This window comes from Bombyx mandarina, chromosome 13 (genome assembly GCF_030267445.1).
Source record: "Bombyx mandarina strain Sakado chromosome 13, ASM3026744v2".
NCBI classification, from domain to species: domain Eukaryota; kingdom Metazoa; phylum Arthropoda; class Insecta; order Lepidoptera; family Bombycidae; genus Bombyx; species Bombyx mandarina.
The window spans coordinates 1760573-1788572 of NC_143220.1; the positions used below are offsets into that span (position 1 = coordinate 1760573).

Genomic DNA, 28000 nt, shown 5'->3' on the forward strand with positions numbered 1-28000 from the left:
TAGATGAAAGAGTTTTTAAAACGAAATGTTTTTTTTTTATTTAAGAAGCTTAATTCTTTAAGTCTACTACTATCTCCGTTTTGAAAAGTATTATAAAAGTATATAAATATTATAAAGCAGGAAAAACACTGCAAATTAAACTGAAAACGTATATTTGAAAAAATCGTAATTGACATATTGTAGTCCTGTTTCTGCCTCAAATTCACAAAATGGGTTTACTGGGTGTAAGAAAGCGGCAAGAAAGCAATTCATAAGAATGAGGGGTTCACCTACATCCTAAAAATGGGATATTAAATTTTGTACCTTTTTTTTATTACTTTGGTGACTTAAAAACTAAAAAAGGTATGAACCCGCCCGTGTTTCGCCGGTTATTTGTAGGATTCGTTTTGGAATACATAGAACTTTAGCCGAGTTTTTATTGACATTCAATAAAAATGTTATAATATTCGATTTGGACTAGATAAAACTTTATCTAAGTTCTACTAATAATGCCGCCCTTAATAATGTAAAACGTATGGTACATTACATTTAATACGCATATTTCACCTTATCAACATCTGTACCCATCTCTGACTTCCTCACACTTTACTTAATAAACACGTCAAGTCCTCCGAAAATAGATGAACCACTCCACAGATGTCTTCCTGGTGTTTTTGTCGTCAGCAAAAACTAGTCGCGTTCCAACGTGGGAAATCTTCGAACGAAGTAAAAAATATGTCGCAGATGTTAGCGAATCCCGAGTATCACTTGTCGATATGGCCACATGGAAGACAGTGCCTTTAATTTGCAGGACGCGTGCCACTTGCTACCATCCCAACGGTCTGTGAAATCGTCCTGCTGTTTTTATGATGTCGTGTGCAACGAAGGAGAACGCCCTTTTTAAATGCAATTAATAAACTTTGTACGCACACGTCGTGTTTAAAGTAATTTTGTTTTTATTTATGATGAACGTATGGTCTACTTAATAGATTTGGAAAACTAATAACACATCCGGACAAACAAACCCCTTAAATCTACTGCGAAGTAGACATACTTCGAAGTTACTTCGAACTCAGTTCTGAAGGTAACAGTGTTCAAGTTGCGAGATCTACAATCTGAGATTACCACTTAAACCTAGGTGGTTCGTGAATTCATTTATCTGTTTTTAAGTAATAAAAACGATACATTTTAATTACTTTGAGCCTCCAAGCATACGGAGAGACTTTGCTACTCTACGCTATGCAGACGTTCTGATAAATTATTTGTAACAATGCGTCAATTTCCTTTTTACGATCGCATCACTCGTCAAATACGGCTCTGAAATGAATTTCCCTCTTCGATTGGGATTATTCTTCAAACAAGGTTCGAAAGAAAATCTCGGCAATATGCAGCGGCCATGTTATATCCGATGTTCAAGAGCGCCAACCACTCCTCAAGTAATTTTTGGCTACTATTTTTATGACCTTATTAAATAAATTTAAAATGAAATACCCTTTTGTTATGATCATTTTTTATTCGTGTGTAAATGATTATTTCTTACACAAGGAAAATTTACATAGATTTTCTATCGGTATATTCCGTGGCCGAAACATATTTAAATTACTATCTCAAACTAAACTAAACAAAAAATATTCATTCACTAGATATTCGAAATGTGATTATAAAAGATCCTCGTATCGTATTTCTTAAGACTTCAAAATAACATAAAGGCAATTGACAAGCCGTTGTATTTTGTCGAGACCATTGATTAACCTGGCGCATCAGTCAATTTAAAAAACGCTTTTATTAGCTTCAGACGTATGTATGTTGGCGTGTATATTAGTATGTAACGCAATCTTTAAATATGATTTTGACCCCCTTCAAAACGTCGATTTAACTCGAAATTTAGCATACTTATTAAGGACCGGTGACAATACAATATTTAAAAAAAAATGAAATTCAACTAAAACATGAAAAATAAATAATATGTAGTTCAAAAAAAAACACTTTTATAGAAAATCCAACTAAAAAATTGAAAATAAATTTTAATAAATTTGAATTAAAAATAGTGTAAGAAAAAATGATTTTATTGTAAAAAAAGCGTGAGGTGCTTTTCAGGATATTATCAAAATAACCCTTCTTCTCATATCTGTTCATAAAGTATTTATAACTACTGATACCATGAACCCCAGGCATTTTTTTTTAATAATAAAATCATATTTTCTTACACTATTTTTTGTTCAAATTTATTAAAATTTATTTTCTATTTTTAGTTGGATTTTCTTTAATAGCGTATTCTTTTAGTTTTTTTAAACTATTTCTTATTTATCTTACATTGCGTGCTACACACTGCCCTAGGAATAACAAACAGCAGCCTTGAAAAAGTATAAATTTTAAAACATGAGTGCTGTCACGATAGAATAGATAGAGTACCTATATAAATTCTAAAAGCATGACTATCGTGTAAGTTAATCTAATCGTACTGAAAACATATTTCAAGTGGTTTATCAGAAAATAAACACAGTAGGTATTGTTATAAAAATTCATCTATTTGAGTGAACTTGACTAGTAACTGATAGTAATATATTGTATACATTAGTTACTTATATTTAAAACATGGTTATTTTTTAAGTATATTAAATAAATTACCAGTAATGTTTATCTGAATGATAGAATAATAGCGCGCAAACAAAGTTACGAAAAAAATGTATAAAAATAATTATTTCAAATTTAAGCCCATATTTTACGTAAAATTACGGTTTAATGTTAGGAAATCGTTGGTATTTTGTTACCTTACTACTCCTTTACATAGTTTTACGTAAATAAATTAGTGGAACGTCCATAACTATTATTACAGTTTTCAGAGATCTACTTTTTTCTATCTAAATATAAAGTTTTAATATAGATGACAAAAAATCTAAACGTAAATAATATAATAGAGTAATAGCAATGTCACAATACTGGTCAATTATTACAAACGAAATTAATCAGCACACGCATATCTATCTGGGTTACGTAAACTAATTATTAATTTGTTTTGAGCATAACAAATGCTTCGAGTTAAATATGGACACTGCAAAAGGTCATCACCTTTTAGACGAGTACTTGTAAAATGAGACCATTTTGTTAAAAACAATTACCGAGAATTTTCCTTAAATCTCAACATTCAAATATCAATGACATCCTTTTCGTTCGTATTTCGTTTCTTGCCATATCTGAAGTACTCTTCTATTTGCAGTAAAGATTTATCTTTCGTTTCCGGTAAACAGAAATATAAGAATAAGGTACCGAATGTTGTCGATAACCCATAAAACATATATGTCCCATGATGCCCTATACTTTCGAACATAGCCGGCGCAGTCTTTACTGTAGCAAAGAAAGATATTGAAGTCATCATTACACTAATACCAGACCCTATTCCCTTTGTTTCTGCGGCAAATACTTCTCCTACCATATTCCAGGGCAAAAGCGATATACCCATATTGGAGACTACAATATAAAATGCTATTAAACTAAGCGATATGAACGGTGATATATGATGAATTATATTCTTATCAACAAGATACAAATAAGTGGCTAGGCCAAGTAGTGACAAAGACGTGAACACACCACTAAATAATGACATAGGTCGACGACCTGACCTTCTAAGTAAGATGCATGCAATAATTAATGACACACATCTTAAAACGTCTATACTTAACATCGCAGCGTAAGCGTGAGAATCTTTCGCGCGTTTACCCATAAGCTTTTTCATCATATCAGTGCTATAAGCACATATTACGTTTACTCCTGAAAGCTGAGTGATTGCGAAGAACGTAACCATGATGCACAAGGGTTTCCAGAATTCAGGTTTCTTGATATTTTCTTTTAGGGTCTCAAATTTGCTTTTCGATTTGTCTCTTCTTGATTGTTCTGCTAGCATTTTTTCAAGTTCTAGCTTCATGGCCGGGCTTGCACCCCTGAACCATTTGAAAGATGATATGCAGTCGTCAATCCTGTTGATTGAGGCAAGCCATGCGGGTGATTCCGGCGCGAAGAAAAGAATGATTCCAGCCGTGAGTGGGAATAGACCACAAAGCTGACAGGCATAACTCCAATGTAGGAAAGTTCCAAATAAGTGTGATAAAAAAACACCAACTGCGATTCCCAAAGATAGTGATGCTAAGAAAAACCCTCTATAAATCGGTGTAGTAATTTCCCCAACATAAACTGGCCCGAGGGGACCAAGCCAGCCTTGACATATGCCGGTTATAAATCTTCCAAAAAGAACTAAATGTAGGATATTGTTCGCAAATCCAATTATACACCACCCTAATAGGAAGAAGAGTGATACAAAAAGGAGGGAAATCCGTCGTCCAAATCTTTCCATTAAATATCCTGACATCAGGTTACCGAAGAACAAGGCCAAACAAGAGATAGCCGCTGAAAACAATGAGAAATGTATTGATAATTTTGTAAGTGCATGGAATCTTACTAATACTAACAATTATTTAATAAAAAAGCACATAGGAACAGGAACTAAGGAAAATATAAAATTATTAGTTTTGAAACTTATTAAAAAAAAATTTACTAGTTAATCATCATTACTATCAATTTGCTTTACTTGTACAATTACTGATCTGTACGGTACATATTTTGGACTAACATGAGAAGGCCCTAGTAGCAGTGAAGCGTACTGGCTTGAATTCAAATTAAAATTCAGAATTTTGATCTCATGTCTCTATTTCAAAATAAGAATGTTTTTTTTTTATTAAAGCAGGCCTTCACAAGCACTTTTAAGTTGCCTTGACTTTACCACCGACTTTCAACGCAGTTTCACTGCTAAGAAGAATTTTGCACTAGCACTTTTCAAAATATACTTTTCAAAAACTACACTCTCTACACTACTCGTTACATAATATAACAGGTCTGAAGATAAGAATCCGATTAGTGACCAGTATGGATCGCGGTAGCTATTTAATTCATGAGAGGTCATTAATTAATAATTAAATGTTTATTTATAGCAATAAAATCAATAGCAATGAAATAAAAATAAAACGCAATAAAATAATTGATCAATTATCTGGTCATCGAAAATATGTTATCAACCTTGAAAATTAGTTAACTATACCTATAACCTCATTAAATACCATTATAATAATTTGCTTCGAGAAAATAATTGAATTTGCTTTCAAATTTTATAACGATTTAATAAATATAACATTAAATAATTTTCGAAATATTTTCTATATACCTATATATATATATATATATAAATTAATTGCTGTTCGTTAGTCTCGCTAAACGAACGGCTGCACCGATTTGGCTAACTTTGGTCTTAAATTATTTGTGGAAGTCCAGAGAAGGTTTAAAAGGTAGATAAATATGAAAATGCTCGGAGTTAAATAAAAATAACAATTTTGTTTTTCCTTTGATATGTCCCCCGTTGGACGGATTCCTTTTGTTTGTTTTAAGTTTATTTTATACAAAAGCTTAGGTCTTTTACTTATCGATTGAGGTACTACGAATTCTGTCGGGTCAGCTAGTTTATATTAAAAATTTCCGTTCAAATTTCAAACCTTTGTACACGCAAAATTATACACGTACCTACCCATGACTCCAATTCGGTAGTGAATTTGTTCCTTCCTAAATCATTGGTCAGTTGTGGTATAAGGACGGCGGCTATCCCAGCCGTAGACCCGGCTGCAAGATTCAACATGAACACGCCCAAACAGATCAACGCCTGCAAAAAGAATGTTAAAATCTTCGTGAGTAATCAGAGTCACCTTGTATTTAAACTTTTGGGTTGGGATCAACGTCCTAAATATCAATTTGTTTGGAGAATGGAATTCGTTTTAAATTATTAAATTTCAACATTCGACATTAACAACAACAACAAATTTTAACATTTAAGTTTTTTTTAAATAAAAATCTACAAAAGTAGCTATATAAATTAGATGATTTTTATTTTATCGTTCACATCCAACTGTGGCCGAACTCACGGTCATTGTTTCCTTTTAGCTCTTGTCTTTATCAATATTCGTATGAACAACATTTTTCATCAGTCAAGCCGGTTCGTCTAGATTAACAGACAATACAAATCAACGATTTTAATTAATTCTATAATAAAGTATTAAATTCTGAATTAATAGACATATTTTTAAATGTCAAATATTCTAGCCTGTTTAGGTCGGCACATTTGTACAGAATTTTTTTTTTTTTTTGTGTATGTAGCAAAAATATGTGAACGAGTTAACAGCCCTCCTATCTGCTTAGTGCGAGTTTTTTTTTAACGTTCTCTATAGCGTAACAGTTAACTCAATTTTGTATGGAGTTATACCAATATCAATACTCTGAGAGTGAAACGGCAAACTCTCCGATAAACCACTTTGTCGCCTGTACGAGTATAACACCCATGAGAAGAGATGAGCTGCTGCTATTCTAGGCCATTGAAACATTGGTTTGACCTCCATTATTCCGATAAATAGCTACACAAAATTAGGTATACTTATTACAATTGTTTTCTTCTAAAATATTGATATTGACTAATCCGATTATAAATTAAAGGGACGTTGAATTAATTAATACAACAACGTCTTATAAATGTTTCTGAAATTCTCTCTCGAAGTTCAGTTTGATAACTGATTTCATTCACATTCGGGTTTTTTCACGCAGTCATGCTATTTTCTTTACATTTATATGCTAAGCTATCTTGGTTTTTATCTTCATGACAATAGGTAACAAAGTTGAATTAAAAAAAGAAAAAAAATTTTTATTAAAAAATAATACGCATGTCAATTAAAGGCGAATTCCAGCCGTTGCTTTACTGTTAATATAGCATTGAGATATTATAATACAAAGTAACATATCAATTTAAAATAAATACCGAATTTGCTCTAACAAGATCTAATAAGAGCTAAGGTATTCTAAATTTATTTGCATTAAACACAACGTGAAGCGTTAGATGTTGCAGAATCCGACGCGACATAAACTTTAACACAACTACTGTTTTTGTTGACTTTTGAAACATGCATAGTAAAGACATTAAAATAATTTTAAAATTATATTATATTTCCGCGATCTATGACCTAATAGGTCGATGTCCGGTGTTAATACTTAAGCGATTACAGCGTAGAGATTCTGCTGCAATAAAAAATTCGAAATAGTAATTCTTGTAGTTGCAAGAATTAGATATGGCTTAGGTTAGTGTTTGCTGTGTGTGACTTCCACGATGATAATAAAAAAAAAATATATATTACAACTAGCTTTTGCCCGCGACTTTGTCCGCGAGAAATAGTTCACAAATAATGCTTTATTTTAGAACAAATTTGATTAGCATAAAAAATGTTATAGTGAACTAACCTTATCATATAGACATATGCTGTCACGGACTTTTTTAGGTCTTTTAAAGGGGAACAGTTCTGTCATACATTATGCTAGCGAAACTTTAACCGTTTCTGCAGCGCACGCAGCGGAAGCTCTCAAAAGAGAAAAAAAACCCCGATTTTGAAACATTCTTTATTGTTGCTGTGCTTGTATTAGTCTGAGCGTGACGTGATATGGCCTATAGCCTTTCTCAATAAATGGGCTATCTAACACTGAAAGAATTTTTCAAATCGGACCAGTAGTTCCTGAGATTAGCGCGTTCAAACAAACAAACTCTTCAGCTTTATAATATTAGTATAGATTTGAAAGGAATAGAATAGCCGCTGAACCAATACAATCACCTTAATAGCGTGTGTGAAGGTGGATACCGATATAAGGTTCTGATATCTGTGGACTACGCTAATAGCTAGAGCTATTACTAATTTCTTTACGAGTTGGCGAACTGATATTCTGTCTCTTCATTATGCCCTAAATTTTTTTGGAGAAAAGGGCTGGCTTATGGCTGGCCCGATTTTTAATGTCGACAAACGCAACTACATACCGTCAGGCGAGCCAGTATTGTTGAAATAGAACAATATGTATTCTTTTTTTTTATTTATTGCTTAGATGTGTGGACGAGCTCACAGCCCACCTGGTGTTAAGTGGTTACTGGAGCCCATAGACATCTACAGCGTAAATGCGCCACACACCTTGAGATATAAGTTCTAAGATCTCCGTATAGTTACAACGGCTGCCCCACCCTTCAAACCGAAACGCATTATTGCTTCACGGCAGAAATAGGCGGGGCGGTGGTACCTACCCGTGCGGACTCACAAGAGGTCCTACCACCAGTATTCGTGCGCCAACTGTCGTTTACTGATAGCAACATACCACAAAGTATCTGCTTATAAACCGCATCAATTGTGTTAACTTGATCAGCTAAAAGACACACGAACACAAAACACGAATAAAGAAATAAACAAAGCCACAAATTTAATCATTTTGATGTAGACCAAAAATTCGAAAGTGAATTTTTATCGAACGAAAGTAGACGACACTGAAACGTTGCGACAAAAGGTTAGTTTCTAATAGTTATATTACAGTTTACAGCCTCACTGATAGTAAGCGATAACTACTATAAGCTGATACTTTAATGTGAACTTGTGTTCCTGTGAATTGGGTTTCAATAGCCCTAAAAAAAGGTTCGATGAACTTCAGGTAAGTGGCAAAAGTGAATCAGTTCTTGAAATTAAATACAAGGTTTTTTTTTAAACCTGTTTACGATTTTCGTTTTAGTGAATGTCGCTTCAAGTATTTTTAGGTTTTTTTATTAATAAAGCATTACTAACTAAAATAACATTGAAATTGAGTTCCTATTACAAACACTTGTATCTTTTATCTCGAGCGATTTATGGATGATAGCATATTCTAAATCACTTGAATTATTTCCTGATTCCCTACACTTATGTAATTTTTCACTCTGTTTTTTTAACACCCAACAATTGTTTCAGTGATCTTACAGGTGATGGTACAGGTTAAAAATAAACATATTCAACGACTGTCGATTTTCTGAAAAATTAATTTCGACCATATTTACAAAATGTTAAATAGTTTTCCATTTATACCGTTATACTTGAGTAAAACAATCCAAGCTGGATATTATCTTTAACGTTGCACTAATACTGTTTTGAACATTTTTTTACAAACTATTCATTGCGACAACTAGCTATATAGTAAAATTTAATAACCGTAAATTTTAAAGCTACTGTATTAAATACATGAAAAATTTCATTTGTTTTCGTAAATTTAAACAGCAGTTTGCAAAAAGAGCCGTACTATTCTTGCATGAATCAACATAATTATTTCACCTTGTGAATTATTCAATAAAATTCGATTAAAATAATATATTGATACCAACAATTTCCTAACAAAAGTTGTTATATTTTACACAAATTACCACAAACCTGTCTTTTAAATGGTGAACGTTCTGTCTTGTAGTAATCGTCTTTGTCGAAAAGAACAGGCTGTTCGCTTCCGTTCTTTTGGATTTTCTCCAACTCTGCCACAACACTGTCGTCCATCATTGACCGATTAAATAAGACTGCCTGGCTTCTAGTCCGAAGATGAAGTTATGAACTCAATCGTGATATAGTATTGTAGTTTATCTTATCATCGCACACGCCTACTGTCGACGACGTTTCGACAAAGTCTTTTGAATATTGTAAACAACGGCATGATTTTGTTACCGACAACACTCAGACCGGTTCTGGGAATTTTAAGCCTACTAAAACCTAATAAATAACGTGCAGCCTGCTCGACCGTGGCGTTAGTGTGGACAATTCCGTTTTTATTTTATATTTAACAAGTAAAACCTGTTTTTATTAGACGCAAATGAATCCACAAGAAGTAGTTGTCCTTTAAAAGCCTAAATATTTTTTATATTCTATTTAAATTACCTCTAAACTCTTAAGAAATTGAAATATTTTACAAATATAATAATTATATTATTGTATACGAAAGAAAACAAATATAAATTTAGATTTCTAAAGTTTTGAAATCATACCTAAATTTCTACAATATAAATTTTTTTTTTCGTTGCCGTTAATGCGCATATTAAAAATAATATTATAACTCTTTATTTAACAGCACATGTACAGAGTAAGCTAATAAAACAAATAATAGATGATGACATAAATCGGCGGCCTTATCGCTGAAAGCGATCTCTTCCAGGCAACCTTACAGGGAGAGGAATAAGCAAACTGGACGGTGCTATATCTTAATAAACTTACATAAAAATATATACTTATATACAAATGTGAAAAATAAATACAATATAAGATAGACTTACATACGATTAAATACAATATTAATTAATATTATGATATTTTAATTTTAAAAGGGCAGAAATTTTGTAAAAAGAAGTACAATAAAAGTATTTATAAATAATGATGTGATGCTGAAGATTACTAAAACGTCTCAATTTATTTATCTAAACTTTATCGTGTTATCAATTACTAGTGGTCCCGCAGTAGTCGAAATTCGACTATAATTAATTGAAATTATAAATTTCAACATTATTATGGTCCTATTGTTATAGATTTGGCCAAGACTACACTATAGACAAATACTCGTAATATTAAAGATTATAACAATACTAACCTATTCTTAATTTGACTACAGTCTATAGGCAATAACAACAGTTTGACAATAAACAAAGAGTAGGTATATGTGTGTGTGTCAAACACATGGTAGTGTGAGTAATGTTTTCTTTATTGTTTAATGTTTATGCATTATTTAAAAAAATATTAGCATTGTTCACTTCTTCTCTATATTCTCTATAAATATGGAAAGTTTCATACTCCTCCGTCAGCGCAATTTTCGTAAAAAGGGATACAAAGTTTTTGCTTCACGTATTAATATATAGATTGTTATGCAATAAAAACGACAAGCTATTTTCCGTAAGTCTTAATTTATGAAACTGGACAGCTTAATACGCAATTAGGTAAGTTGGTACGTCATTAAATTTGTTTTTCTAAGTATGCCTTGATAGATAACAGCAATAAGGTTCATATTTTGTAAACATATTTTATATTTTAATGAATCCTTTGATGCCCACTAAAATATGTGCGTTCAATACATTTTATTAGTGTGAATCGACGCTTTAATCTGTACTAGTTGTAAATAAAAACAAAAATGAATTCAGAATTCAAATTAGAGCCGCAGTGAGAATGATAACGGTATAATATCTTATTATCTATTTTCCTACAGGTGAGAAGAAGACCACCATCATATCATTATCTCTCTGGGAACAAAATCAGCAATAGGTAGTAAAAACTTGTAAATAAGTAATATTTCCCGATGGTAAAAAAATTTTTAATCACTCCATTCCACAAACGCCTACGAAGTTGAATAGCAATACATAAATACCCCACAGTTGCTAAGTCTTAACATGATCGAATAAAGAATAGAAGATTGTTTTGATTCTAAAAAATATGTGGTGTATAACATCAAATACTACAAATAGCTCATAGCTAGATATATGTCTATAACACAAGCGAACACTAGTTCCAGAAAGAGATGTTTCCTGATATTGCCTTCTATATCAGGTCCTCGACCAGACGGACAGCAAAAGCTTCCCAAGTCATACTGATTACATCGCGTCATTCCAAGCGCTGTGACATTTTCCTCTTCAAACGAGGCTTGCGGAGAGAGGCTTCCTTGCTTGCTAGTAGTAGGCAATGACTTGGCTCTGCCTCTAACATTGGCGGACCGTGTGCTTGTCAGCCTATATACGCAATAACAAAGAAGAATCGAATTTATGTCCCATGGTAGAACACGAAATTCACGTTGTAATGTTTATCGGTACTTAACTCGGAAATCTAGGCATCAAGATTGCGCTATGCATAACCAATTTAATAACGTTACTCAGTTCTTACTGAAACAAATAAATACTTTGATACACACATTCTCCCGTTAGAGCGCAGCTAAAATAGCCCTCTAGGCTACCAGCAAATAAGTAGGGAGAAGAAAAAAAACACGTTCTACTAGCCAGATGTTTAATATTTTTATAAAGATCTTATACAATTCGACCTCAATAAACCAACACACACAAATGCAAAAAGCTATCGGCTAATTAACAAACAATGACTTAACCCAATTTTATATGTGTGCTGTCGGAAATGATTTTTCATTTTTCAATGTTTATGTAAATGCAACTTCACAGGTAATCACCGATTGTTAAACTTAAAAAATATCCAGAAAATACAAATACAATTTGATCTGATATATTTTTAAGTTGAAGCAATTTATAATTTTGTCCTGTTCCTATCACTTTCTGTTCCGTACAAATTTAACTAGAGAGTCTCTTTAACGTTAACAAAGTCTTGCATTTTTTTAATTAACTTACACTCCCTGAAGAAAGCTTTGAATGCAATTAACACTAATCTCACTAACAAGACCCATAAGGTGTGTAATTTTGTTGTGGACAGACTAAGTAACTCCCGACCCACTTTTAAGTTGCTACAGGATCTTATAATTAGTCGTCTCAACGTGAATTCCGTCGCTCACGATTATTAGACGTGATGTAAAATAAATTATAGCGAAACCGAAAAACATGACTACTTCGCACTACCCACATTGTAACCGCCGCGGTGGTACAACACAGTCCGTTGATGAATAAAAAAATTGGGTATCCACGTGATACTAATTAATTATGACCTTATTAAATGAAAAAGTTAAAAAATACTAGCACATTCTTCATTTAAACAAATCATTGAGTCTATTCTTAATTTTGTACATAATTAAAGAGTAAAACAGAGTTTCATAGACAAAGGTTGAATTGAAAATGAAAATGAGAATAATTTTTCACATATAAACGCTTTTTTTTAATTTGAATTGGGTCATTTCTCAATGCAATGCAAATTCTAACTTCTTTGTAACTATGATAAAAAAACTGTTTACAATTCAACTAAAAGCAACAATAAAGTCAATTGTAAAAAATATCTTATGCACGAGAACCTTACTTATTACACAGGTCAGAATTTCAGGTTAATTTTAAGCATAAATAGCAGAACCGTAAAATCTTTTGGCGATTGTCTGTAAAGCAATGAAGGTGAATGCTTCGAACCCAGAACTAAATATCTGATTAAATAGTATCTGCGATTGTTCTGAATAACTAGCGTCTAAAAATTTAAATGTAAGTAGAATATTTATAATAATTACCTCAGTAACACTGAAACGAATAAAGGAATTCTTAAAGGGGAAGAACAGAAGATTCCTTTTTGTTTTTCTCGACTACATCAAAAAGTCTGACTTGAGAAATATTCCTCCAGAATATTTAGATCATACAAAAATAGGCAATTATAAATATAAAAATAATAATCTTAACCTTTATATTTTTAACTTAATTCCTTTTTTATCACGTTAACCTGACAAAATAGATCAAATACTTTGACTTAATACATAGTCATATGATTAGGTCACTAGGATTATAATTCATTAAAATGTTAATATTGATCCATGGCTAAGACAATAATGTTCCCTAAGCGTGTTATTAATGTCAGATATAATGGAAAAGGTGGTTCATTTTATAGCAAGAAAAGAATATCTACAAATATCAGCAATGCCAAGAGTACAAGCAGATTGCCTTCTGTTTTTGCTGGCTGAGCAATAATAAGCTCAACAAGCACTCATGACCGTCTACTCGAAGACATAATCAAGATTAGTATTGTTTTAAGGCTATGTTCTTAATTCATTGGTTTCAGCAACATGTCTTCACTGCTTAATTACAATTTTGAGTTTGACGTTCCACCAATATTCCACACCTTGCTGCTTGCAATCATGATAATGTGGATGTTACACCGGTGGCAACAATCTTCTAGGCTGTTTCGATTGGGAAATAAAATCCCTGGACCAATGGCTTTACCTTTAGTGGGTAATTCGCTACTGATTTTAGGGAAAAAAGCTGAAGGTTGGCAACTTTTCCATAATTTTTTAGCGATTAAGCTATTTTTTAATCAAAGTTACTTATTAACGTTGGAATAAAAGAAAAAGATTTTGTACCAATTATTTACTTTAATTATTCAACTTCTTTTTACTTGGTATAACGGGAGAACGTAATTTTGTACTCCTTCCTATAATAATTAAAAAAATATTTTTTAATTTTTTTTTATTGCTTATGGGTGGATGAGCTCACAGCCCACCTGGTACTAAGTGTTTATTGGAGCCCCTAGACATCTACAACGTAAATACGCCACCCACCTTGTGATATAAGTTGTAAGGACTCAAGTATAATTACAATGGCTGCCCTACCCTTCAAACCGAAACGCATTACTGCTTCACAACAGAAATAGGCAGGGTGGGTAGGTACCTTCCCGTGCGGACTCACAATAGGTCCTACCACCAGTAACAGCAGAACAAGTGTTGCAAGTGTACATATATAACTGTGAATAAGTTTTATTTTTACAGATTTAGTAAAATATGCTCTGGATTACTCTGAAAAATATGGAACTGTTGTGCGTGCCTGGGCTGGCCCAAAGCTCGTCGTGTTTCTAACAGACGCTAATGATGTCGAAGTAATTCTTAACAGTCAAATTCACATCGATAAGTCTCCCGAATATAGATTTTTCAAACCATGGCTTGGAGAAGGATTACTTATCAGTTCAGGTCTATTTTATTACACTTAAGTTTAAATTGCTATAATTTAAATAAAACACAAAGTTGTTTTTTCTCATACCTACGCCGAAAGTTCGGTTTTCCTCCCGCTGTGCAGGTAAGAAATTCTAACTTTTCCTCCCGCTGTACAGGGGAGAAAGTGTAACTTTTCCTCCCTGGGTACAACTGCGCATGCGCGTTAGTGTCTACGTCTGCTCTCACGCACCTAAAATTCTCCGCCATTGTTGTGCTCGGGTAATTTTCAATATTGTGTTTAGTGTAAAAGTGAAATAAACAAAATGCAATAAAATTTAATACTGAAGTATTAAACAAAGACGAGTTCATCAGACAGTTCTTATTCAATTAGTAGTAGTTTATTTAAAAATTAAAAAACGGTTAAATTGTTTTTTTATGAGAATGGGGGGCTCCGCCTTCCCTACCCCCTGCCAGGGCTTCGCCCCTGGACCTCGGCTCGGTACTCCCGAACTTACGGCCTGGTAGGAGAATAAATAGAATGTGCAACGCGGAAAAAAAGTAGGACATCTCGTCCCGCATGTTTGCCAATTTTACACGCGGAAGGAAATGTCCCGCTTTTCTCCCTTGGTGCACAATGTACTATAACTACAGTAGATGAGCAATTTTATTGCCCCGTTTCGAATACCTAAAAAAGATACCTTATTGCATACATACACAGTAATAACCTTCAATCGTATGAAGAAATAGAATAGATAATCTATTTATTTGGCAATCTTGGCAGTGTTTTTTTAAATTTAATGCACTAATTTACCTGAGGGAATTTTGATTCTAATAGTGGTTCCATGTAGCTCCTTGCATATCGAGTTCCACATTAATTATACAACAGCTGTCCTATATCTCAAACTGAAACCCATAACTACTTCTATGGTGGTATTGGTCACAGCAAGCCCCACAAGATGTCATAGTAATTTGCGTATTTTATTTTATTACATGATTTTACTGTTTAATTGTGGAACTCATTTGCGAGCATGTGTTTGATACATATTGTTACGCCGGTAAAAGTAACGCCATCTATCGCCGTATAGTCGAACGAATAACGAAAGATCTAGTATATGTCTAGAACGCTGGAGGAGTACACCGCCATCTATTGTCAGATAGCGGAAACACACAATACTAGATTTTTGTGGAATATTCTCGACGATTCTAGCGATTTCGTCTCGATTGTAAGAGTGTGGCAGAGATGCCACGCAACTGCGTTGCGCAAACTAACTAGTTTGCAATCGGAACTACTCGAAGCGAAACAGCGAACGGATCACCTAATACGAACCGGAAGAAGTGAATTGAGAGTTTTAAAGTGTTTGTTGAGTGTTATAAGCATTCTAAGTGTTGGATACAATGTTAATTTGTAATTCGGTAGAATTTTTATTTATTCTCAACCCCAGCGCGTAACAATATTTCCTTCTAAAATTGGTATCTGCATGCGGTGTTTAAGCCCTGGAATAATTGCATTTCTCGGTCTGAATATACCAGGCAACTTATTGATCTTTCAATATTTTCACCTAAATAATAATTAAAGCCTCAAATAGGCGTGATAAAGTAAATTCCCTGTTACTTATTGGTCAAAACTTCAATTTGAGACGCAAAAACAAAACCTGTATACCGGATATCGTTCTTTGAATAAACTTTTATATCATTCCAGGTGAAAAATGGCGTTCACATCGAAAAATGATCGCTCCGACATTCCATATAAATATTTTGAAATCGTTCATGGGAGTTTTCAATGAGAACAGCAAGAGCGTTGTTAAAAAATTACGTTCTGAAGTTGGAAAAACATTTGACGTTCACGATTACATGAGCTGCGTGACAGTGGATATCCTACTAGGTACAATTTATACTTACTTAATTATACATGTTTTCATTATTTTTAACTAAAATATTCCACACGCTGCTGACATCTGTTTTGTCAAGGTCATTGCCATGCGATAGTTCACATAAAGGTTAATATCAAACGTTTTGAATGCTGGTATACGTCTTATTAAATCCGATTAATTATTCCGATAATATATGGCCAGTTTACTTCTTAACCTTGTTCAAAATAACTCAAAAATCTGTTAAATTTTATAAACCGACTAGGAAAATTATTTTGTATTTAAGGAAAGTTTATTTCCGAATTGTTCCCATAGATATTTCCTTCCAAATCGGTCGAATAAATTATGTTTTATTTCAAACTAGCTGACCCGGCAGACTTCGTCGTCCCTCAATCGATAAATAAAAGACCTAAACTTTTGTATAAAATAAACTTAAAGCAAACAAAAGGAATCCGTTCGACGGGGGACACATCAAAGGAAAAACATCATTGCTATTTTTATTTAATTCCAAGCATTTTCATATTTATCTACCTTTTAAACCTTCTCTGAACTTCCACAAATAATTCAAGACCAAAATTAGCCATATCAGTCCAGCCGTTCTCGAGTTTTAGCGAGACTAACGAACAGCAATTAATTTTTATATATATAAGATAGATAAGCGGATCTGCAAAAGTAACTTTTAAAATACTTTTTCTTTCAGAGACAGCAATGGGAATAACAAAAACGACGCAGGATGCTGCGAGTTTTGATTATGCTATGGCCGTAATGAAGTAATTATAACAAATCTTTGAATTCAATAAATGAATAATGATATTTTCTTCGTTTACTGGTGGTAGGACCTCTTGTGAGTCCGCGCGGGTAGGTACCACCACGTTGCCTATTTCTGCCGTGAAGCAGTAATGCGTTTCGGTTTGAAGGGTGGGGCAGCCGTTGTAACTATACTGAGATCTTAGAACTTATATCTCAAGGTGGGTGACGCATTTACGTTGTAGATGTCCATGGGCTCCAGTAACCACTTAACATCAGGTGGGCTGTGAGCTCATCCACCCATCTAAGCAATAAAAAAAATTAAATAAAAAAAACCTTTGCGAGTCGTAGGCATAATTAATATTACCTTTACGGCTTAATCTGGGATTATTATTACTGACGTTTTACGCTTTTCGTGCTCACGGACGGCTAGTGTTATTCGTTGATATTTGAATATACTTCATATAGCATCAAGTTGTATATGCAATTTAACTATACTTAAAGAAACATTTGATTGATATCTTATTTTTTAAAATGGAGTAAGATTAAATTTTAGAAGTTTTTAAACGGTTTTTAGGTATATGCATATAGTTAATTTAGATAACACGTAGCCTACCTAACGTTAATTCGATTACCCATGATTTGAAAAACGTTTTTTTTTTGCTTAGATGGTGGAAGAACTCACAGCCCACCTGATATTAAGTGGTTACTGGAGCCCATAGACATCTACAACGTAAATGCGCCATCCACCTTGAGATATAAGTTCTAAAGGTCTCAGTATAGTTACAACGGCTACCCCACCCTTCAAACCGAAACGCATTACTGCTTCACGGCAGAAATAGGCGGGGCGATGGTACCTACCCGTGCGGACTCACAAGAGGTCCTACCACCAGTAAATAAATAATCGTCATTATCATCCCACTGACGTCCCACTGCTGGACATAAGTTTTCCCACAATGACCGCTTCTGCGCAGCCCGCAAAAAGGGGTTCCCACGACCTATATAAGAGGCCGTCAGCGCAAAAGTGGCATAAGCTTACCAAGTTAGTATGGAGATAATGATGTTCGAATTTACTTTTACACTGCTTCGTAGGCAAAAAAATATGCGCTAAAATAATGTTTACAAAGGGATCTGTTATGTACGGATAAAACTAGCGATAGGCCGATTTTGCATCAAAATTTATTATGTTTTAAATAAATTGCAATACATAAGCACGCATATGAATTGTAGATTAGGCCACTTTTGCGCTGACTGCTTCATAGAGCAGGTTGTTGGTTCACGCTTGGCCTACGCATGCTGCGTCTTAAAATACGCAGTCTCCACCCTAGAACTTTACGAAGAGATACTAGACGTGAATCAGAAATTGCATAATTTACAAATCTTGTTCTATTTTATTATGTTCCTTTGCTTTTTTTAGAATGTGCAATATAATTCATCAGAGGCACTACAAAGTTTGGTTACATTTTGATGCCATATTCAAATTGACTTCACTTTTCAAAAAACAGAGGGAGCTTTTGAAAACAATTCATGGTTTAACAAATAAGGTAATGTTTAACAATTTCTAACAAAATTATGAATTTAATGTATTTTATTCTGATATTCTATTTCAATGAGCTTGCTGCTAATAAGGTGCTAAAAAACATTTAATGATGGAATAGAATTCATTAGTGAGTTACAAGACAATAGAATTATATCAAGAGCTCTGACTCCGCAGGTCCACTAATAGTGAAATGGTTAGTTAGTGTATGTTATTTAGTTAATATTTGGATGTATCGCACCATTGCAATTAAAATTGTAAATTTTATTGTCATTGATTGACTCTCGCCCTATCGCATTTAGAAAGAGGTGACGGCGGCGACCTAAAAAAGTCTCTGTTTACATTAGATTATCACATGAAGTTAATTAAACTGAAACAAAATTTTAAATGTTCGCGTTTCTAAATATCCAGGTTATAAAAAAAAAGAAATTCATGTACCTACAAAACAAAGAAAAAGGCATAATTCCACCAACAATAGAAGAACTGACTAAAATAAAAGATACAAATGACAGCGTAATGGAAGATTCTGCAAAAACACTTTCCGATACAGTTTTTAAGGGCTATCGTGATGATTTGGATTTTAATGATGAACAAGATGTTGGTAAGCTATTAGATAGAAATAACTTCTAGTAAAAATCAATATTGGAGCCATTTGAAATCTCTGAATACACTGAATACTAAATACAATAGCCCTGTTGTTTTTTCACTAGATACTAGAATCAACATATTTTACGTAATGTCAGTTAGGCTACCGAAATCCATTTTCATGATAGTACTTTCTTTGAATCCAAGCATATTATTATATGCAATACAGAGACAATTGCGATTGGCCGTGCACATTTGAGTTCAAATTTTGTCCTCCAAGTTTTGTACGCATTTATTGCCGGTTCATAGAACATGGAAATTAGTAAAAGGATAACCATTTGTTTTATATTTATGTCTATTTTAATGATTTAACTTCTCTACCTTAGCAGTTATTGATTTAATGAATATATAATTATCTTTATATTCAAAGGCGAAAAGAAGCGTCTCGCTTTCTTAGACTTGATGATTGAATCTGCACAAAACCAGACATGTAATATCAGCGACCACGAAATCAAAGAGGAAGTTGACACTATTATGTTTGAGGTAAAGGAATATGTAATAAAATATCTTTTCAGAGTATGGAGTAAGCTATGGAACTATAATCGTCTTATACAATATATGAGATTTTTGTCTGCCTTATTTAGCTTAGTGAATTAAAAACTTTATTAATTTAATTGTATAGTGTAAGCTGACCTCAAAGTTGAACTTAACAATATCATTATTAATAATGCAATGTATGTACTCTATTCTATTATAAAGGGACATGACACCACAGCAGCTGGATCAAGCTTTGTCCTCTGTTTGTTGGGTATTCATCAAGAAATTCAGAGTAAAATATATGATGAATTATTTGAAATCTTCGGAGATTCTGACAGACTGGTGACATTTGCTGACACGCTCCAAATGAAGTACTTAGAGAGGGTAATTCTGGAGTCTCTGAGATTGTATCCACCAGTGCCGGCTATAGCAAGGAAGCTGACGCGAGATGTCCAAATCGGTAAGCTTCAAATGTTTAGAAAATATGGTGTCCATACTTATTAGTTTTGTAGAATCTGCATGCTCAGTGTATCAGAGCTGTGCCTAAAACAACAAGCGAAACAGAGAAAATCTATGATTGTTCATTTACTTCCAATACCTTTACAACAACTATAAATTTTCAATTGAAATCTTATCTGAGATTTCTTCAACTGATTCAGTTAAAGATCTGAAACATTCATAGAAATATTTTAAATTGAATTTAACATCAGCACCGTTGCCATCACAATTGTTTTTGAATAATTTATTGAAAAAGAAATAACAAACCGGAGAAATGCTACGAAATAGCTCTGATAGGTATATTTATTTCAGTTACAAACAACTACATTATACCAGCGGGAAGTACCGTCGTTATTGGAACGTTCAAAATTCATCGTGATCCTAAATATCATAAGAACCCGAATGTTTTCAATCCAGACAACTTCTTGCCAGAAAACACACAAAATAGGCACTACTACAGCTACATACCGTTCAGCGCTGGGCCAAGAAGCTGTGTCGGTGGGTAGATCTATTAATATTTATAGTATATAAAATCTAGTAGCCAGTGAGCCATGAATACGTTTGTCCATCTTAGCTAAACATACAAAAATACTATGGTTAAAATCGATACGGGTTTTTTGATTTTAATATATTGTAATAACCCCAACCTAACGATAGCACTACCTACATATATTAATGTTTTTGAACTGTTACGCGATTTTGCTATAGACAATACTATGTACAATACTATATCGACGGCAAAAAGCAAACCTGCTATAACCCATAAAATGTTCACAAAGAAAATTATTTATTTAAAAAAAAAAATCTCCTAAACTATAAAACTTAGAAGTATCATTTTAAGAACCAAAATGTGTTTTCTTGTTTTCTATCAAGCCGAATACTAAGATTTTACCAGAAGTAAGTTTTATTATGTGTTTGTGTTGGTTACAACAATAGCAACTTTTTGTCTGTTACGTGAATTTGCTGTAAATGAAGCATATAAATGTATGGGAGACTCAAAATCAAACATTTATGCGTAAAGAATATTTGATGTAATTACATAAACCAATAAATTATCTGTGTCAATTCTGAAGTAAATGATATTCTTGTGTATAACTAGATGCATTTCATTTGTCGTTACTGCTGGAAATACTGAAAGGATGGTAAAACATAACGCTGTAACTATGGAAATTTATTTATTTTGTGAGAACAAAATAAAATATTTATCTGGAAATTATCGGGAAAGAACAAAAACAAAAGTTTATGTATATTTTGTGAACAATAAATGTTGAATAAATAAATTATTTTAGGGTAAATTAAAAACATTATAAAATATCATAAAATCAAAATGTAATCAGTTTAACAATTTTTAAATCAATTTGCACTATCTATTTCTTGTATGACTTCTTCATCTGTGTCCATTAAGTAATCCTTTGCTTTAATGCTTACTTTTAAATTTTTATATTCTGCAGCAAACCTTGAAGGAATTATGTTTTTATTGACTAGACTCGTTAAATCCTTGTATTTTTTGGCAGATATTCCTAATGCTGTAGGGTATAACATATCCTTCAAACAATTTGTATTTTTTAATGGGCTTAAAGGAATTGTTATGGTTTCTGCGTCAGGTAACATTGAATTTTTAATATACATCAAGTTGGGTTCTTGATTCTTGAAGGTAGCAATACTTAGTTTTGAAATTGATAGCTTTTGTTTTTTATTAAATGTAGAGTTAACAAGATCGTCAAAACCAATGAAATCTTTTCCATTGAGTACTTCAACTTTGTATGGCTCTGGATCCAGACGTGCCAATTCCATTATAGTAGGCCATTGTGATGGTGCCCAAACGATACACTTTCCTATTTTTAGTCTCAATGGTAGCGTGAACACTATCCACCGGCATATAGGTATGGCCAGGAATCAAATAATTAATTTAAATTGTCTTTATGTTCTTGCATTGAGACAGTGCGTAACGTATCATGCTAAGGACAAATTTATTTTTGTTCTGGCCATAACAAGAATCGCAATATAATAACAAAGTTCTTGTTAAACCACATGAGTCAATTTTTTAAATATAATTATATAAGCAAGTACAAATTTCGTTAGCTCCACGGTTTGCATCTATCTCTGTCCACACATTGCAGTATCCTCTTCTAGTAGAGCTTTCGTAAATCGTAAAATTATAAACCGATAATTTTCGACTGTAATAGAGCATCATTGAATCTCCATGTGGAGTATTTAAAACTTTTTGCATGTCAAAACTTGCACAAATTATACTTTTATCCTTTTTATGTATATTTTGATGACATTTAAATCTTTTATATGATTCATCCTTTTCATTAGCATGCTGTTGTATTTTTTCTGTTTCTTCTCCGGATTTCTCTTCATTATTTTTGGTATTCACACAAATGGCACATTTATCTTTTTTCGGCACGTGGAAACCGATATTGTAAGATTTTTTAAACCAGGCCCTAAATACTTGAAAAGACATTGCTTTTATTTCACTTTGCCTGCAGTTATCTTTGTATATACGATACAGGTTAGATACGTTCCTAAATTCTTCGGGAAAATACAATCGTTTTGAGTATTTCCTGCAATAGTGCGATGGCATTTTCGGCAAAGATTCTATAAAGTTGTTTGCATGTTCTGTAACTATTTCGTTAGTTCTATTAGATCCACCATTTGATACACGTCCATCGGTTTTCGCATACCCACCATCTGTGTTTTCCAATGTGTACAGAATGAATCGCTGAGTTATGTCCAAAGTACTTAGAAGATATTTTTGACAAACTCTTCTCCTTCCTTCTCCTTCATTTATGAAGTAATCGTAAGCGCAACTTCTTGTATTATTGTCTTTATTTGGTCGTTTGATTGCCTTTTTCACAGCACATTGAGCTATCCAATCTTTTCTTCTTTGGTTACTATTAAGTTGCCAAAAATATGAAAATGATTGTTGACCTTTCTCCTCAGCTATATTACCACAATCATTTCCACAATTCTTACTAGCACATGGATTTGATTTCAATATTTTAGCTTCAATTAACTTTTCTTTATGATTGCTATAAGATTCACCCATTTCTTTTTCTTTTTTTGTTTTCTTTCCAAATAGAAGCTTTTGTTGTTTTTTTCTTAGCAGAAATGTTATGGTCTTCCGTTTTATTTTTTATGTCTTTCTTTGTTATTTTCTTGCCTTGCTTACTCTTTTTATTCTTCTTGTTTTTCTTGTCTATAATGCATTATATTATTTAGTAATATATTTTTTTATTATTCATAATAATATTGAAACACATGGCACTTACATTACACAGATACATATTTACACACACATACATACATACACACAAACGCATGTAAACATATTTTTACTCTGACAACACTTACTCTTTTTACTTTCATCATTAGATGTGTCTGTGCTTTCTTCTGTATCATATTCTGCGCTGGAGGCTTCGGAAGGGAAAGCTTCATGTAAAAATTGTTCAACGTCCTCATCCGACATGTATGTAGTCCATATAGGATTTATTGTAATGTGCGTTTCTCTTAAAGCTGTTTATTTTCAAGTTTTGCGTATATGCAGAAGCTGTTAAGGTAAGTAATCATCATCATCATCATCATCAGCCTATAGACGTCCACTGCTGGACATAGGCCTATTAAGGCCTAGGCCAACTAAGTAGGTAAGTAAGATGTAAGTAATGCTATAATACAATTGGTAGCATGGTTAAGCAAGTTCAATGAACTGATATTAGGTATATTTTATAATCACATTTATAACATAAATGATTAGTAAGAATAAGAAATTGACAGTTTACCTGTATGTGATGTTTCGTTCGTGGGTCTGGGTAAGACAGAGACCATCTCATCTTCGGCTCTACTAATTATATCATCACCACCTTCAATATAACATTGTTTTACAATTTCATGGTGGTCTTTACTAGCCTCATTTTCTGATCTAGGCTCGTTGTGTATTTGTCTAGAGTCTATGTCTAGAGAAAATTTCCCTTCACCATTATTATCTTCATGATTCTGTTCATTCAACGCTAATGTTATGTTATTTAAATTACTAAAATTATGTTTAATTTCCTCATTTTCTTCAGAATCGTACGGAGGAATAATTTTAAAGGCTTCTTTTATATGCGTCTTGGATGGTGTAGGGAATAATTTTACTGGTGTAATAATTTTCATCACTTCTTTAGTTTCTGCTAAAAAACAGTCGGGTTTTCTGAATGTTGGAGTTAAATTTTCTACATCTAATCTACGTGATAACTGTCGGGGAGTCATTTCAATATTCTCATTGTCCTGTTTTTGTGTATCAGTATCATTGTTAGTGGGGACCACATCATTGTTCATAAATTGAAATTTTTCTTCAACATGAGACATTTCAGTAGTATAAATTTCTGACCTGAGTGTACTTGTGCATTCTTGTATGGTATTATTTTTATTAATCGTATTTGTTTGCGTGGATGTCTTTTTAGTCTTAATACTAGACACAAGAGTCAATTTACCATTTTCATTTTTATAGGTTTCATCTTTTAAAATGTTTATTTTTCCTCTTTTTTTGCCAACAGTAACATCCGGTTTTAGCGATTCTTTCCAATCAAGACGGCGTTTAGACATCTGAAATCAATTAATGTTTATAGTTATACGAACTTACTTTGCAGTAGGTAGGAAACTAATTAACATAAAATTTTTAAATTATATAATAACAAGAACAATACTTACCTTTTAAAGTCACTAAAATTCCGCGAAGACACACAGTAACAGCAAATACGTCATACCTTCCTGGGTGCCGCGAAGCGACTGAGCGACGCGGTAAGCCGCGACCAAGTGAGCGCGAGCGCGCGTATTTAATGGCGGTAAACGCACATAATCAACACAGTAATATTGTATTAAAAATGGCATAGATAACAGGAATGTAAAAACTTTTATGTGTTTATGTTGCCGTAATTAGCGATTGTCTACAATATCATAGTTGTTATTCTTGTAGTACACTACAAGGATCAATTGTTTATACTAAATGTCGTAAACGTGGTACCTTGCTAAAAAATAATATGCAATTTTGCTGTAAACCGCACTAACCAGCGTACAACGGTGCTGTAACTACAATGATTACTTTATTAGGAAAAGCAAAGTTGGTGTAAATAACAAATGCTAGGAAAATGCTGTTTTTCATGTTATTTACTTCAAGTAACCAGTTGTCTTTTTGAAAAAATAGGATTAATTCTATTGCTGTACAAAAATTTCTAATCGTCGTTGAGCCACGGGAATAGAAACATTCGACTGAGTTTTTTTTTCTGATTCCAAATATGAAATAAAAATAAATCGTTACTGATGTGGGGTACAGCAGGTTTGCTTTTTGCCGTCGATATTGAAGTACTACCTGTTATCCAAAATTTTATTTTTCTGTTGCTGTTTATGGACGTATTAGCTCATGACTATCCTCCCTATACGAAAACCCACTGATACTGAACTATAGTCGCTGTGACCACTTATTGTGACAATCTGTGAGTCAGAAATCATCGAAAATACTGTTGTCTTCCTGTGTAAGTTCGCAATGCGCCATCACCACTAATGCAATGTAAAAAATGACCCAACGTATAAATAGCAAATGACGCAATTCCTACTCAGTTGTTATTGTAACTCGAAAACAAAAATCATCAACATAAACACCTTTGGACCCTTATTAATCTACATAGTTAATTATTGATCGACTTAATGTGCATAATTTGAATAATGATTTTCACGACTAAAGCTTTGATCATTTAATTTGAAAATAATACATAGAAAACTGTTTATTGAAAGCAAAAAAGTGTTCGAGGGTATACTTAATTCGATAGAACCCTCTCGTACACAGTGGATCTTTAATTTGATACAAGAGTACGACAATCAGAATCTATACATTTATTACAATGCCAGGCGTGTTCCACGATTTCAAACACTTTGATTACTCATAAAAACTTTAAAGTGCATTTGATATTAAACATTTATAAATTTAAATAAAATATCCTAAGGACAGTAAATCGCTATATTTAAAAGTTAAGAACTAAAAACTCTGAACAAAATTAATGACCTAATACAAATCACAGTATATGAACTAAATAAAATTACGTTTTGTTTTCAGGTCGCAAATATGCTTTACTTAAACTGAAAGTGCTGCTCTCAACAATTCTTCGTAATTACAAAATTACATCCGAAATATCTAAAGATCAATTTGTACTTCAGGCAGACATCATTTTGAAGAGATACGATGGCTTCAAAATTCGAATTGAACCAAGGAATAAAAATCATTCAAATCCTGTTTAAATTTAAGAATTAAATAAAGGTGATTGATTTAAACAAAGATGATTGTGAAATTCATAATATGTACTAACCGCTTGCTCTGAAAACATTATTCATATAGTTCAAATTAAAAGTTCAACCGTAAAAAAACTCTCAAAAGACTTTCTTGAGTGAGATGAATCAGATTTTTACAAAGTGACTGACATTTTAACTATTTAATTTACATAAACTACACTCTGTAAATCATCTGTATACATAATATTTTGTACAAGTAGTTTTTACGCAGGGACTATTATTATACATACGTAAGTTAGTTGAAAGCAAACGTTCAGAACACCTGAATTAAAAAAATAGTTGAAATTTTAGTTCGACTTTTCATTACATATTATTATGAAAAATATTAAAATATGTTAGAAAGTTATCTAAAACTATATAACGTATGATTAAAAATACATACGGCTTAGCATACTATATGGTACTATGGAGAACAGTCGTTTATTATCATCAGCCTGTATCTCTCCACTGCTGGATGTAGGCTCGTCCATAGTCCGCCACAATGAACGGTCCTGCGCCTTCCTTATCCAATATCTTCCCACATATCGCAGCAAGTTATCGGTCCACCGGGCAATGGGACGTACTACGCTGTGCTTACCGCTATATGGTCTTCAATCCAGAACGCAGCTGATCCACGCAACTACCAGTTCTGCGACACGTATGTCCAGCCCATTGCCACTACAACTTGCTAATCATTAGGACTTTTTATTTTTTTATTGCTAGGTCGTTGGACGAGCTCACAGCCCACCTAGCGTTAAGTGGTCACTGGAGCCTACAACGTAAATGCTGCCACCCCCCCTTGAGATATGAGTTCTAAGGTCTCAGTATAGTTTCAACGGCTTCCCCACCCTTCAAACCGAAACGCATTACTGCTTCACGGCAGAAATTGGCAGGGTGGTGGTACCTACCCGTGCGGACTCACAAGAGGTCCTACCACCAGTAATTACGCAAATTATAATTTTGCGGGTTTGATTTTTATTACACGATCTTATTCCTTCACCATGGAAGTCAATCGTGAACAATTGTTAGGTACGTATTTCAATAGAAAAATTGGTACCCGCCTGCGGGATTAGAATACTGGTGCATCGCTTTAAACGAATGCACCGGATTTTTTTTTATTGCTTATACGGGTGGACGAGCTCACCGCCCACCTGGTGTTAAGTGGTTACTGGAGCCCATAGACATCCACAACGTAAATGCACCACCCACCTTGAGATATAAGTTCTAAGGTCTCAAGTATAGTTACAACGGCTGCCCTACCCTTCAAACCGAAATGCATTACTGCTTCACGGCGGAAATTGGCAGGGTGGTGGTACCTACCCGTGCGGACTCACAAGAGGTCCTACCACCAGTAATTACGCAAATTATAATTTTGCGGGTTTGATTTTTATTACACGATCTTATTCCTTCACCATGGAAGTCAATCGTGAACAATTGTTAGGTACGTATATGCCCGGATTAATACATAGACCACATCGCGCATATTATCAATTAA

General features: G+C 33.3%; 3 protein-coding genes and 1 pseudogene across 5 annotated transcripts; 1 reads left to right on the forward strand and 3 right to left on the reverse strand.

Annotated features, from left to right (window-relative positions):
• Nucleotides 1-2275: 2275 nt before the first annotated feature.
• Nucleotides 2276-9639, reverse strand: LOC114245271 (facilitated trehalose transporter Tret1). Of its 2 annotated transcripts, XM_028177376.2 has the most exons (3): nucleotides 9267-9639; nucleotides 5545-5680; nucleotides 2276-4380 (listed from the first exon to the last, which is right to left on the reverse strand). In XM_028177376.2, exons 1-3 carry the CDS (start codon nucleotides 9384-9386, stop codon nucleotides 3125-3127), a joined length of 1512 nt encoding a protein of 503 aa, XP_028033177.2. In that variant the 5' UTR covers nucleotides 9387-9639; the 3' UTR covers nucleotides 2276-3124. The 2 variants fall into 2 exon arrangements, with proteins under 2 accessions (XP_028033177.2, XP_028033179.2); XM_028177378.2 differs by lacking the exon at nucleotides 9267-9639 and having other exon boundaries at nucleotides 5549-5683.
• Nucleotides 8222-26512, forward strand: LOC114245270 (cytochrome P450 4g15). Of its 2 annotated transcripts, none has more exons than XM_089732265.1 (11): nucleotides 8222-8379; nucleotides 13566-13771; nucleotides 14269-14466; nucleotides 16130-16312; nucleotides 16999-17068; nucleotides 18463-18589; nucleotides 18994-19183; nucleotides 19598-19710; nucleotides 19927-20164; nucleotides 20515-20700; nucleotides 26294-26512. In XM_089732265.1, exons 2-11 carry the CDS (start codon nucleotides 13570-13572, stop codon nucleotides 26473-26475), a joined length of 1689 nt encoding a protein of 562 aa, XP_089588391.1. In that variant the 5' UTR covers nucleotides 8222-8379; nucleotides 13566-13569; the 3' UTR covers nucleotides 26476-26512. The 2 variants fall into 2 exon arrangements, with proteins under 2 accessions (XP_089588391.1, XP_089588389.1); XM_089732263.1 differs by lacking the exon at nucleotides 8222-8379 and adding an exon at nucleotides 12898-12997.
• On the reverse strand, nucleotides 21532-23083 carry LOC114252412 (uncharacterized; annotated as a pseudogene).
• On the reverse strand, nucleotides 23834-24852 carry LOC149501574 (uncharacterized). Its single transcript, XM_089732266.1, has one exon. The coding sequence runs from the start codon at nucleotides 24787-24789 to the stop codon at nucleotides 23956-23958; it is 834 nt and encodes a 277-aa protein (XP_089588392.1). The 5' UTR covers nucleotides 24790-24852; the 3' UTR covers nucleotides 23834-23955.
• Nucleotides 26513-28000: the final 1488 nt, after the last annotated feature.

Excerpts from the sequence above, each read along its gene's own strand:
- LOC114245270 (XM_089732265.1), top strand. The coding sequence starts at position 13,570 with ATGTCTTCACTGCTTAATTACAATTTTGAGTTTGACGTTCCACCAATA. Across the intron at positions 18,590-18,993 it reads TTCATGGTTTAACAAATAAG|GTTATAAAAAAAAAGAAATT; the intron begins GTAATGTTTAAC and ends CTAAATATCCAG. Across the intron at positions 19,711-19,926 it reads TTGACACTATTATGTTTGAG|GGACATGACACCACAGCAGC; the intron begins GTAAAGGAATAT and ends TCTATTATAAAG.
- LOC149501574 (XM_089732266.1), bottom strand. The coding sequence starts at position 24,789 with ATGTCTAAACGCCGTCTTGATTGGAAAGAATCGCTAAAACCGGATGTT.
- LOC114245271 (XM_028177376.2), bottom strand. The coding sequence starts at position 9,386 with ATGATGGACGACAGTGTTGTGGCAGAGTTGGAGAAAATCCAAAAGAAC. Across the intron at positions 5,681-9,266 it reads GTTCACCATTTAAAAGACAG|GCGTTGATCTGTTTGGGCGT; the intron begins GTTTGTGGTAAT and ends TTCTTTTTGCAG. Across the intron at positions 4,381-5,544 it reads CGAATTGGAGTCATGGGTAG|CGGCTATCTCTTGTTTGGCC; the intron begins GTACGTGTATAA and ends CATTGTTTTCAG.